The sequence below is a fragment of the Sycon ciliatum genome, chromosome 1 (assembly GCF_964019385.1).
Source record: "Sycon ciliatum chromosome 1, ocSycCili1.1, whole genome shotgun sequence".
Lineage (NCBI taxonomy): Eukaryota > Metazoa > Porifera > Calcarea > Leucosolenida > Sycettidae > Sycon > Sycon ciliatum.
Window position 1 is genome coordinate 25,519,407 of NC_088643.1, and position 13,950 is coordinate 25,533,356.

General features: G+C 48.0%; 1 protein-coding gene across 1 annotated transcript; it reads left to right on the top strand.

Annotated features, from left to right (window-relative positions):
• The first annotated feature begins 5,269 nt into the window (after positions 1–5,269).
• Positions 5,270–10,315, top strand: LOC135824447 (uncharacterized). The gene is made up of 4 exons (XM_065337217.1): positions 5,270–5,838; positions 7,750–7,929; positions 8,978–9,061; positions 10,195–10,315. The coding sequence occupies exons 1-4, from the start codon at positions 5,702–5,704 to the stop codon at positions 10,313–10,315; spliced, it is 522 nt and encodes a 173-aa protein (XP_065193289.1). The 5' UTR covers positions 5,270–5,701.
• Positions 10,316–13,950: the final 3,635 nt, after the last annotated feature.

Below are 13,950 nucleotides of genomic sequence, written 5' to 3' on the forward strand. Positions count from 1 at the left end.
CATGTACATGGACAACAGTCGACCTGGTCTAATTTTGGTTGGTGAGAAACTTCCAGTGGAAGTAATACGGTTCCTGAAATATACCGGCATTACCGGAAGTTTGGCCGTCATCAAACTAACGTGTTGCTTCTTTAGCCATTTGTGCTTTTCCAGAAAGAAATCGATTGATGGTGCTTGTTGTCGACATGCAGGCATAACACAATCCTACAATACATGTACATTTTTTTCATTTCCACCTGGCAAATTCCCTGTGTACATTTAGAAAAGCGATCCTGTCAGCTTTTCTATTATTGTGTGTACTGTGTACATTGCAGATCATGTAAAATACTAAATTACCGGTACTGTATCAAGAGTGCCTAAACAGTTTATGGACTCTTGCCGGTATGTAAATGGGAATTTCAATTTGCATGTTTGACAGGTTATTTTGTACATCAGCCCAGTATAAATGTAACCAAGAGGGTTATGTACTCTTGCTGTAAACCGCTGTAAGCCTGTTGCTGTTGTTGAGATTCATTTTGTATCGCAGACCAAACGGGCTATGATGCCCAATATTATGATGCGCCGATAAAGTAACGGCCAAAAGCCAAGCCATTGAATACAACAAACCTGTACGAAAGAGAGAAAAACACAGATTGCAAATACGCAAAAAGAAGAAAGGAAAAGAAAGAAAGGAAAGGGGGAAAAAGGAAAAAAGAACAGAAGACAAACAAGTTGAAACTGTCCCTTTGGAATAACGCGGCCAAGGAAAATTCCGCGGGGAAAAGGGCTTTCTTCGACGGCATCTTCTGCAGTAAAATCAAAAAATCTGCGGCACTTAATAAGCCATGCTGTGACCTGTCATGGTGCCAGAGTCGTTGTAATGTTGCAAAGTGCAACACTTTGAAGAGTGCAAGGGTACAGTATACCACCATCAGCGGCAGTATTCCAGCATAATTAATGTAGCATAATCACTGGCATAATTTGGGCATAATATGGAAAGCATAATTCAGCAATTGACCGAGCATAATCCGCCAACGGCTACATCAAAGTGTCCACACACACACACACACACACCGTTTTGACAATCATCACCTTTGCTGGGTACCCATACCATGGTACAGGCCACAGTTCCTCAAAAGACGAATGTAATGACTTTCATGTACAAGTGTGTACAGTCATGTTGTTCGTTGGTAGCATGAAACAAGGTGGAGAACACCGTGTTCGGAAACAGTGACCTTTCTACAACCATCCACGGTTGGCAGAGCCCCGGTCGGTTGCGACCGTCTGAACCGTATGGATGTTAGACCCCGTTCTGAGTCTTCTGACCCTCTCTATTCTAGGGGAGTTGTCTTAGACAACAACAACAACACCAAAGTGTAGATGGGGTGTTCCGACGTGGTGAATGCCTACCCATGGCCGCGTCGGAACATCACCAACCTCGTCTACAGAGAGCACTTTCTCACGACAGTCACGGTCATGGTGGTGACAAGGACTGTTGTCAGGTGACGAGCTGAGAGAGGGACGCCATCACCGGCGCAGAAGTTGGAAAAAGAAAAGAAAAAAAGAGTTTAAAAAGAAGAAAGAAGAACAATTCAGAACAAAACTCGCTACTAAGTTTATGAGTATCAAGAAGACATCCAGGAGCGAACAAAGACTACAATGTCTAGACTGACAGTACGAGAAGTCTAAGACAACTCCTCAGGAATAGAGAGGGTCAGAACCGGGTTGAACACTCATAGGGTTCAGATGGTCGCAATCGACCGGGGCTCTACCAATCGTGGATGGTTGTAGAAAGGTCACTGTTTGCGAACACGGCGTCCTCCACCTTGTTACATGCTGTCAACCAACAACATGTTTCAACAAAACAAGGTTTATCTAATACTGTACCAAGTGTGTGGATGCATGTGTGGCATTTGCCTTGGCAGGCATCTGGCTCATCAATCTGTGCATGTGTCTAGACCACTCAGCTCAGAGGGTGCATTATAATTTTATGCATAATGATTATTGGTTAACCTTACCCTCTCAGAGCCGTGACACCGCGGCTAATCGCTTGCAATTTGCATACTGTCACCATGGCGCTCAAGCCTTCAGCTTCAGAAGGACAGGTCGGTGGTACTGCATTACAACTGAGCAGGTCACATCCACTGCTCCGACAACGCAAGCCGGCTGCTCTTGAGCGACGTCCTTGCTGTTTCGGTAACGGCAGCAGTCTTTCAACTTTGTTTATGTCTATGGCCCTGTGAAAGGTCCCATACTATCTCTCGATCACACGTGGCAGTATTGCCTACTATACTGCTGGGTAGTAATCTAGCACCGCAATGTATACAGCACTTGCACTTCTCAGCATCTGAGTGACTTCTGCCATTCCATTGCCGAATGTCCAGTGCTATCGAGTAGTTTCAACTTCGCCTTACAGTGCGCTCAGCTTCCGTTTGTTTACTATTTTCTTCTTGCTTATCTCTTATGCGGTTAAAGGGGAAGTTAAGGCAAAAATTAAAATTTCACCAGTTGTAGTCTTCGGGGTGCTGAGTCGAATGGTCTTGGTCCGAGAAAGCTGAGACGCTCCCTTCCTACTTGAATCCCAATCGAACTCGCGCACTTCCACCGAAACTGGGTGACTGCGCCCTACGAGATGGGGATTTGTATGCAAAATGTCACTAAAAGCGCCATTTCGTTCTTATAAAAGCACGGATGACCGCGATTGGCCCATATGTTGTAGTCTTTTGGACGCTGAGTCGACTGGTTTTGGTCCGAAAAGGCTGCGATGCAGCGTTCCTCCTTTATTCCCAATCGAACATGGTTGAAGAAGCGGTCACGTGCTCCTGGGTGCCAAAATCACCTGGTCACCACGCCAGCAGGCGACAACTTTCACACCAAGGTTCAACTCGAGTGACAGGACTGCACCCAAAAAAGGTCAAAACAGGCTGTAAGTTGTACCCTGTAGGCACGGTGACCAGGTGACTGGTGTACGCAGGAGCACGTGACCGCTTGTTCAACCATGTTCGATTGGGAATTCGGGGCGAACGCTGCATCGCAGCCTTTTCGGACCAAAACCAGTCGACTCAGCGTCCAAAAGACTACAACATATGGGCCAATCGCGGTCATCCGTGCTTTTATAAGAACGAAATGGCGCTTTTAGTGACATTTTGCATACAAATCCCCATCTCGTAGGGCGCAGTCACCCAGTTTCGGTGGAAGTGCGCGAGTTCGATTGGGATTCAAGTAGGAAGGGAGCGTCTCAGCTTTCTCGGACCAAGACCATTCGACTCAGCACCGGTCACCCCGAAGACTACAACTGGTGAAATTTTATTTTTTGCCTTAACTTCCCCTTTAAAAGACATTCCAGCGAGTACATGATCCTGTGTGATGGCTTGATGGGCAAGGGTTTTAGCCTTTCAGATGATCGTTATCCTCATCCCGTACCAGCCTCAGAGACTTGTAGCCAGATTGCGCACTGTGTCGGTCTCTCTAGTCTCTACCCAGCTCCAACATGCAAGTGCTGCTGCCGCTGCTGCTCAGTGCTACAAACCATTTTGCGTTGTTTGCATAACGGTTTCATCAGCCTTTTGCGCAAACATAGCTCGATGCCTAGTACCTTTCGATGGTTCTTCCTCCAGTCCCTGGTGTGAAATACAGCTTGATTCCTCGCACAGCTTCATGTAGCAGCTCGACGCCCATGCAGGAAATTGAAGCCTCGCTAGTTCTTGAACTGGTAGCTTATGCTCAACAACATGCGATCCAGTACGTAGACTGGTAGTAGGTACTGCACACTTCCTTCAGACAAAATGCTGCGATCACAGGCTTTCTTGACCTGGACTGGAGAGACGTTCGGGGAGTCCTGTCTGGTGCCTGGGGCTGGGGACATTTGATGCAAATGCCCCCTGGTCGAATACCGGTGCGTTGCTCAATGCTGCACATCCTTGACGGCTCATCCGTCCTGGGGGCTTCGAAGTTGATCTTCCATCTCGCACGTCTAAGACTCTCAGATAGCTTGACCTGAGAGGTTCATCTCGATCACTTCTAATTATTTTGCCCTTTGCGGCTTTGGCGGGATTAGAGCCTCTGAGATACACACTTGTCACTACATACACCATTACCATGCATGTACATTGTATAATCTCGCAAGCCTATCATCTCTTCAAGGCTATCGTTATCAAGCCAAACGCAAACTACAACGAGGTAAGAAAATACATGTACCTGTACTTAGTCAGTGCATGAAAATAATGATTAATGTCTGAATGACACCCTTTAAGTACCTAGAGTACCAAACGTCCTGTTTGATGATCAGCTGGCTTAGTTTCTCTCTACCTCTATCCTTATTACACTCCTCCCCAATTTCACTACTGCTTTCTATCTGCATTCGCCACCTTTTCATTGGGCGGATCTGCCCGTTTGGCTTGCGTATTAAAATAAACACAACAACAACAACAACAACATGTGTCTGAAAGTGAAAACTGATCGAGCCTGTACGTCGCTACCGGCCGTAGACACAACTGCGCGGACACACTCCATGCCCACATCCGGCTATCACATGCCTCCTGGCCTGGTACAGACAGTGGCGCGTCGACATGACTGTGTTCTAACGTCTGCTGACAGAAAGCCTGAAAGAGGCGTTATAACCAGGGTGCCTTGCAATCCGACTCCCTGGACGGCCAGGTTCTAACTACAGTCTAGACTACATTCTACAGCCTAGACTACACTCTACAGCCATGGTCGTTGACACCACAGGCCACAGGCATGATGTACGTATTGAACTGACAATGAGGGCGGCCTGGGCCCGGAGCTGATGATGGTTGTAGTCAGTAGGTGACAGGCAATGGAAACTGATACATGTCTCTTCTGATCTGCTGCTGAGTCTGGTTGAAATCTGCACACGTCGGTTGTGTTGACACATTTTGATTTGCGCAAGGAGTGGTCTGTCCTCCAGGATACTGTTACTACTACAGTAATACTAATAGTCCGCCTCTGCCTCTGGCCGTCAAGTCGACGGCGGGGTCTACATGGTCTACTCAACCAGCGACCACCCACCACCGTGCACCCACGAGCTAGCACTAGCAGAGCTACTTTTTTTGTAGAGCGGTTTGAAACGATCGAGCTGCAGGTGATCGCTGTCACCAGGGCGATGTACTCATCGGCCTGGTTTGCAGCTCCGAAAAGCGTAGACCTACCGCCTACCGGTAGATCTCAACGCGCTGCTGCATCAGTACAAGATACACCCATCAAGGCCCATGCATAGCATCGGATTCAAAGCGGACTTGATTCAGTTTCTGGATCGATCTGCACTGTGGCTTGACACGTGCCTCCGTCCGGTCCTCGGCCTCATCGTGCTTTGAGTTGAGCGGACGGGGCTTTTGCCGATGAGACAGTTGAGCTGGTCGGGTGGAACGGTCTTCCATTCGGAGTTTTTCGTCATTCGCTCATTGCCGATGCATCCCTATTCGCAGCTGAGCAGGATGAGTCTCGGGTCAAGCGAACGACGAGACTCACATCGCATGTGCTAGGTCTTTTTTTTAACTGTCAGGAAACTCCACAGTTATAAAATAGCAAGTCTTGAAACTAATTACTTGGTCATTGATATAGCGACTCTGCATCTGCCTCCCCTCAAGCAGCAGCTCGAGAATCTCACACTTTACTGCATGTGTTTTGTGATGAGCTCAATCGCTAGCGTCCTCGTCTGTAGAAATAGGAGCTGATAGCGGTGGAACAACCGAAATAAAAAAAAATGGCTGGTCTGGAGGAGTCAACCGCGGTGGTTATCCTGGCTATCTTCGCCTGCGTGTTCTGGGTGTGCGCCGCCTACGCTGCGTACCGGGTATGGCGGCGGAGGAAGGAGATCAGAGAACTGGAGAGGCTTAGAGAGTAAGGACTTATGTGGCACCCCGGCCCGAATATCTTCATGCATGTATTGCACATCGTTCACGTGCTCCTATTGCTGTGTACTGTTGCAGCCAGTTGATCAGGAGGAATTAAGTCTATACAGTTACCTTATCACTTCTGCAAAACAGTGGCACAAGCATTGGCTTGTCACTCTAATCCCAATACGAACTACATGTAGCATTGTTTGCCACGCCATGCAAAGTACATACCGGTAATAATAATAATAATACCGACCGTAAAGTACCGCGAGAGCACCCCTCCATCTCGTCCCCTCGTCGTCGTGTTGTGGGTCCAGCCTGTAGGGCATACGATACTTACCTTGTACGCGCACGTCATTGCACACTGTGCAGTCAATCCGCACTCAGTTTACCTTCGAGGAGATGCGAGCCGCTCCGCACGAAAGCATGCTAAGTGTGATCTTAGTACACTAGTCTCACACCACCCAACCTTAGTTGCACTCTGCCACTCTTTTCATTTCCCTGGCTGTAAAATCAAGGTGGGGCACTCTCGCGGTACTTTACGGTGCATGTTCTGCGGATGGAATCATCGTATACGCGTATACGGTAACCCCATTGGCAGAACATGTCATCTATCTTGCAGACCTTGACTTGCCATGGAAACATCTTATGCCCTTCCAGACAGCCGTGACCCAATCTGCACACTCATGATTCAACTTACATTACAAGGTCAATGCTGCTGAGATCAGAATAGAATCACGCCCACTGGTAGTTGTTTCACGGTGATGGTGTGTAACATGAAGGGCTGTAGCATTCGGTATGGCGGGAGCTTATTTCGAAATGCAGTTGTGCTCGGTGAAATCCGACCCAAAGTGCAAAACCGCCGCTCTGGACCAGTTCTGATCACATCATGGTATTTGTACATGTGTACGTCCAGCCGCATCCGTGCTACTTCCAGGGCGGCGAGGGCCGTGCAAGTTGAGGGTGCCAAATATGCAATTTGGGTAGGATTTCACCGAATTCGTGAAAGGGATTTTCGTCAATAATGTTCATTCCAGGTCTAGTACCCGTATCCCGTTTGGCCGGGTCACCTGAAATCCCGGTGCTGTGCTACGGCCCTGGAAGATTGCATGTTTTCCACACAAAGTGTACGGGTGTAGCATTGGTCATTAAATACATGGGGCCGATGGCATCGCTCACAGGCACACCTTTCTGAAGTTGCTAGAAGCCAGCAGCAGGTCAGTGCTTGCAGCGTTACAACTGGAATAGTGCCAATTCCTGCCATCTACAGTCGACCAACAAGGTCAGCATTCAACTAACTTGAACCACGCCACTGTACTCCCAACAATCGCGACAAGGAACGTTCGCTGATATTGGGTTCCAAGGCAGAGAAGTCTAGATGAAAACTTGTCAAATGCTCATCTGAATACAGCAATGCAGAACCTGATCTGTAAGATCCGCTTTCCTCGGCAGCAAATGTGTTGAAGGTGCTCTGATCACCATGGTTGCGGAGGCCACCAGATACGTTCAAAGACGGTGATTGGCCGGTTTCCGGTATGTGTTGTTGTTGAAAGGGGGTTTCCCCTGTGTCAATTTCTAATTCACCGCCAGCCTTCTGCCCAGCTGGCACGGGCGCCTACCTTGTGTGGCCCCTACCGTTGTTTGTCTCCACCCTGGACTGGTATAGAGTTGTTTTTGGCTCTGTAAGAGAAACCCTTATGGAGTGCAAGTGAGAGATACTTAGTTGGAAAATAACTTAGTCGTGGTGGTGGCCTTGCACACGCCTAAAAGCCTGATAATTCACTTTTCCTTCTTTGCCACTTGACTCTCCAGACGGCTTTGTACACTGTAGGACAGGTCACACCGGACACATTGCCTCGTTGCTATGCATTGAAACATTCATGTGCACTCATAGAACTGTCTCTGTGCCTTCCAGGCTGCGCAGGGAAAGCCGACGGAGAAAGCGGGCCGAGGGCGGTGGCCAAGCCGAGCAGGATGATGACGATGAAATTGATGATTGGGACGACGATGAATTCGATGACTTTGGTGACATCTACACGAGTCCAACGGCAGGTATTGAGAGCAAGGGGATACGGAACACGGTTGGCAGAGGAGAGTAAGTCAATGTCTCAACACCAGGGTGCAAACTTCACAGTAGAGTGCATTCTCCTGGGATGAGTGTTGTAAATTCTGATTGACATGTACATGTACCATTTCGCTTCCAAGGGGGGGGGGGGGGAGAGGATGAGGCATACACCCCACTCCACTAAGTCATATGGCGCTTTGGAGACAGTACTTGATGAGTCTATTGCCCTGCCAGTCAGTCAAGCAGGTAGTGCAAGGTGGCAGGGTTTAGTGCGTGGTGTACTAGTATTCAGCATGTGTTTGAGTATCTTGTGTTACAACTGGCTTGTAGCCTGTAGCATGTGCATTCTAACAGCCATATATGGTATAGCCTGTATTGTGCAGGTAGTGAGGCTGCAGCCATGAGTGGCATGTATAGTGCTAACCAATAAAATTCGAGTGAAGCTTGCACCCTGCACCAGTTCACACCCCAGTGTCCCGATCCAGGGCTGCACAGCACGCGGCGTGGTATTCACTTGCTCGATAGGATTTACTTGAATAGCACTGTAGATCTAATTGTGTGACAGACATGCCCACCCGGCTGAATAGCGTGGAACTAACACCTGCACGTACACTGACAATCACAGCTGACACACACACCGAACACACCACACACACCTCAGACCTCACCTCAGACCTGCCCATCGCGGAAGCGATGATAGCGAACAGCTATGTTAGACATAGCAACTTGTGCTGGGATTACACCATTCAACAGCTTGCAAGGCTGATGAATTGACCGCCACTATTTTTAGCCTGGTATCCACCACACAGCTGATTGAAGTGACTTTTTCTGGCCAGTGAATCCCTATTTACACACACCACACACACACACACACCATCTACACCTACTACTTTGTGACAAGTTACCACATGTGTGGTAAATTGCCACATGTACTTTCCTCCTCTATTCCAGGGATATGTGCTCCTTTCTACCATTGCTACTCTGGTCACTTCATGAACATTATATTCTGCCCTTTTCTCGTTTTGTTCCCTGCTCCGTGGTAACTCTCTGCCATATTGGCTATTATCTTGCTCCACAGCTCGTTTGCTTCACTTCGTTCAGACAAGTTGCCACTTGGGCTGTTCAACAGAGCCTTTGAGGATAATCTGGAGGCTCTGGCAGGGTAGGTGGTAGCGATGACTGCTGCTAAGTCACAGTGTTGCACTGTTGCTAGGTCACAGTGTTGCACTGTTGCATTATTTTATTTGCATAGGCACTTAGGCACAACAGACATACGACGACCCCGCAGACGACCACGTCTGAGATGGATCAACGTTGTCAAGAACGACTTACAATGCATTAATCTCTCGCTTCTGGATGCTGTGCAATCTGCTTCTGATAGAGCTGCTTGGCTCGAAATTGTCAACAGATGCGTTGACCTCATGCAATGAGTGATATGCGAACTTTCATTATTATTATAATTTATTATTATTATTATTATGTCCTGGTGGTGACAGTCAATTTTTTCTTCAGACTTTTCCCGTTTGTCTCTTTCCCTCAAACCAGTTAATATTATTATTATTATTATTATTATTAAATAGAGGTTGCGACTTCGGCGATGATTTTGTTTAGGAATGGGTTTGCTCCCACACTGGAGCTCGCTGGAGCTCAGTTGGAGCGATAACTGACTCACGCTGCTATCTGGTGTTCACGAGTTGTTTGTCGCGCTGGAAACGGAGTGTCTCTGTAAGTTTGTATCCCTGGTGATGTTTGTGCCTGGACAGCACTATATAAGTGGTGCTCTTCAGGCACAATCTTCCTCAGCCTACTCAAGCTCAACTGATGAGGGGTGAATTCCCCGAAACACTGTGTATTGAGCAGGGAGTGGTGCTTTCTTGCAGGTTTGCCGAGTCGAATGTTCGATGGACTTCTCGTGTTCTCTGGAGGGCAGTCGTGAGTCAGTCAAGTGTCAAGTCGTCGGCGGAATAGCGCGAGCTCCAGTGTGGGAGCAAACCCATTCCTAATTATTATTATTATTATTATTATAGGCACTTAGTTGTACGGTGAGCGTTACTGATTTTGGGTCTTGGCACTTGTACTGACTTGCCGACTGTTCTTGTTGTTCTCTTTGCTTTCCTTCTCTTGATCTTGCTTGTTCTGAATCTGAAACTGGCCTTTGCCTGACGTGTGTGTGTGTGTGTGTGTGTATGTGTGTGCGTGTGTGTGTGTGTGTGTGTGTGTGTGTGTGTGTGTGTGTGTGTGTGTGTGTGTGCGTGTGTGTGTGTGTGCGCACACATGTGTACATGGCACGTACAGGCAGCCAAATGACTACGAGGACGTCCAGGCAGAAGCACCTGCTGCAAAAGGAGGTGGCATCCACCGCTCTATTCGTAACATGTCGGTGCGCTACGAGCGTGGCAAGGAGATAGCACAGTAAGTATGCATCATGAGTATGTCATGCTATCACTGTATACAGCCATTCTTCTCTAAATCAACAAAAATGTTGACACAGACCTTTTCAGCAATGGCACTCACTTCTGACCGACCATACACGTGGCATTTTACTTTTCCCAACTGGTTACCAGCAGTTACAGGTACTGTAGTGCGGAATTTGAAACTTCAGCCAGCAGAGATGAATATCCCTAAAGGCTCTCCACTGAAAATTCTACGTATGAAAGCTGTGTGTGGCAATGATCTAATTGTGTACACCCCCATGTTTGGTCTGTCCACACAGACAGTCTGGTACGTTTTCTGTAAACTGTGTGAACGCGGCGAGAAACTTTTGCTGTGTGCATTCGTGTTTAAAAAAATTCCCTGGCGTATGACCGGGAACTTTCACGTTTGTATCCCTTCAGGTGAATCATATATTGCCCACAACAATGCAAAGATCAATTTGTGGCGATTTAGATTCGCGGATGTGCGATGGCCCCCGAAAACGACAGTATTTAATCTCTAGCGGAAGTTTCCCACTTAACGGTGATGTTCTTTCTGCACATACCTTGTAGATTTCTCTGGCTCTCTGTCCTTATCTTTCCATTTACCCCCCCCCCCCCCCTCTCCCTCCCTCCCTCCCTCCCTCCCTCCCCAGGGCCGGCGCCACTGGTATGGCCGGTACGGCCATGGCCGTACCAACTTCCCAAAAAGTCGGTCCACGTGGAACGTCCAAAACCGGGGAGAAAAAGTTTCGATGTATGATTTTGTACAGGGAGTCGCCCAGAGTGCAGGATTTGCCGTATAAATAGACCGATCCCCTTATTATACTGGGTTCGAGCACGGGGGCAATCTCACTCGCGATCGAGCTAGTTTTTGAACGTGACAGCATCTTCGACAGTGTGTTTCAGGTTTGTTTTGGAATATCTTCTGCTGAGTTCAAGTAGTTTGCGATGGCTTCGAGCGGTGCTGAACCTCCTGCTGGTAGGAGCAGAGTCTCCGAGAGAGACATGGACTGTGATGCAGCTGTAGGATTTTTCAAGGCGCGGGAGGGAACGATCTCGGGCCACAAACAGGAGTTACTCCAGAGGTGAGTTTTGTTGTTGTTGAAATATTCGAATCGTGAATCGTGTTTTGAGATTTATTTTGTGCCTAGGCTTTAGCAGACCGTATTTCTTTCTCCTTGAGATCGGTGCTGAAGACAATAGTAACCTTTTTCTGGTCTGCCTTTTCCTCTCCAGAGCCATCTTCTATGAAGGTAACCGTGGTGCTGCCAAGTCGCGATCGCGATCAGCAGCGCTGAAGTGGAAAAATCGATTTTCCAACGATCTGGTTGGACATCAGCCACTAAAGTACTTCTGATTTGGCTGTAGTGACAACAGCAGCCATCCTTGGACACCTTGCAAAGACAGGAAAAGCCACTAGTGGAAGCGACTGCTATGAGGTGACGATAGCAGTGCAGTGGTGATCGCTGTTTTGTCAAGTCGAAGGGCTAGCCAACCCAGAGGAAGCAAAAAAAAACGATAAGCAGTGCGTGGTATTTGTTGAGCGTGAAGAGCTAGAGGAGGACAGTGCAAACACATGGACGGAGTGGATGGTGTTTGAAGAACAGTGTGCTGTGTGTCGGCTGGTGGTGATGGTGGTCTTTGTCAGCATGTATTCGTGCTGCGTGCTGCAGTCGGCAATGGGGCATTTGTTCCAGGAACATTACCCCAGAGCCAGTGATGAGTCGTACCTTTGAAAAGTTGAAGCTTGCTGTTAATCGCAAGCGTAGCGCAGTGGATTGCTCCCTCTTCGAAGCACGAGGGCCAAAGCTTGCCGCTGTCTGCAGCAAAGTGTGTGTGCGGTTCTTTCGAACCTATGAATATACCCCCCCTCCCTCTCTCTCTTAGGAAGACTGCATGTTCTGAGTGAACTATTTTCTAGTATATTTAATGCGAGACGGGCTGTTTACGCCCAAGATGAAGATACAGTTTTTTTCTGTTTCTATACCTTCCTAATAAAATACATTGTGACAGAGCTTTCGGTCATACTCCGCTGTACTACATCCTCAACCCGCCACCACCATGCGCTCTTGGCCGAACTAATGCACGAAGCATAAACACACCAGCACAGCAAGGACACTTCCGTTGACAGATATTATTTACGCCTCTAGACAGCTGTTTCGTTTCTTCAAGCTCATCGTTAGAGGAGGATAGTAGCAGGATACTAATGATGATATAATAATAAGATGATACTAGTAGACGGGTTATGGTCCGATATTGATGATTGGAGATCTAAGAAAGCAATGACAGTGATTGCGAAATGGATAATATTATCATGATTATATGCCAGTCTGGTAATGCGTTGTACTAGTGAACAGTATTGAAATCATCACTGCATTCGACGCAAATATTGGTATACCTTTGGTTTCAGTATTGGAAAAAAAGAACCTGGTTGATTTGGTTGCATCTGCGACTGGCTACCGGGTGTTGTGACTGGCAATGTTACCATGGGAGAAAATAAGAGCGCAAGGATCTGTTGGGTCTTGTGCCGTGCCGTGCCGCTGCGAGAACCCTAAGTGCATGGCAAAATAGAACTGTTTCATCCCCATTGCAGAATGTCTTGCAGTACATGGCATTGATGACTGAACATCTCGCCAGCTGACCCAGATGGGGATCATGCCCAAACGGAGGAACAAGACATCTTTCCAGCTCAGCTAGCTATATACCGTGAAACGGATGGTTAACTTGTGCCACGCATGCCAGCTTCTGTTCCATTCGGCCCAGGCTTAGACACATCAATGCCAATAGCAGCTGATCCTCCATTACATGCTCATTGGCGATTTACGGCCACCTCCAACTGTATCCGCCGTCCCTCAGCTTTCGTCTTCGCAGATCTGGCGCGGCGCAGTCCATTTTCTCGGCTAGGCTCAAAGGAGTCCCACAGAGCGGTCCAAACACCTGAAGGCAAACCAGTCAGAAACTGGAGCGGCTCACAGTCTTTCTTTATGTTATTGTACGTAAGCTGTTTTTCGGCTTTCTTCAACCCAGTCCTCACATCGTCCAACTGCTCCACGAGACTGTGTACACGAGCTCTACTTGCTGCCAACTCCTGATGCAGATGCTGCACTTCCATTACAGGACCAAGCTGCACTAAGCCAGGTTCCTTTCCAACTCAAAGTGCCGTTGCCTCTCAGCAAAATACTGGTTTGCGAGCACGGGGAGCTCGTGATGCAGACGCTGCACTTCCATGACCGAACTGCACTAGGCTCAGCAAATACTGTTTTGCGATCATGGGGAGCAGGGCGTCCAGACTCCACTCTCTTGCGCAAAGCAAACCTGGTACCGTGGGACAGCTGTTTGGTTTCCTGGACTCATCCTGTCCTTGTAGAGCTGGGCAAAACGATTTCGATTTCGGGATCGAAATGATCGCTGCAACTCAAATATTCAGAGTGACCCTAAAACTACGTCCTTCCTCACGGGGAATAGCCTGGATCCGCTTGCTCCAGGCCGCTGTGGCTCCACACGAGGAAAGGAGTGAAATGACTTGTTTGCTTCGTCCTCCTGTTCTGACAGTGAGGAACGCACCAATGATCCTGAGAAGGCATCCTGAAGTCGTAAAAAGGAAGACGTCTAAACAAAAACAAAACAGCTCAAATCA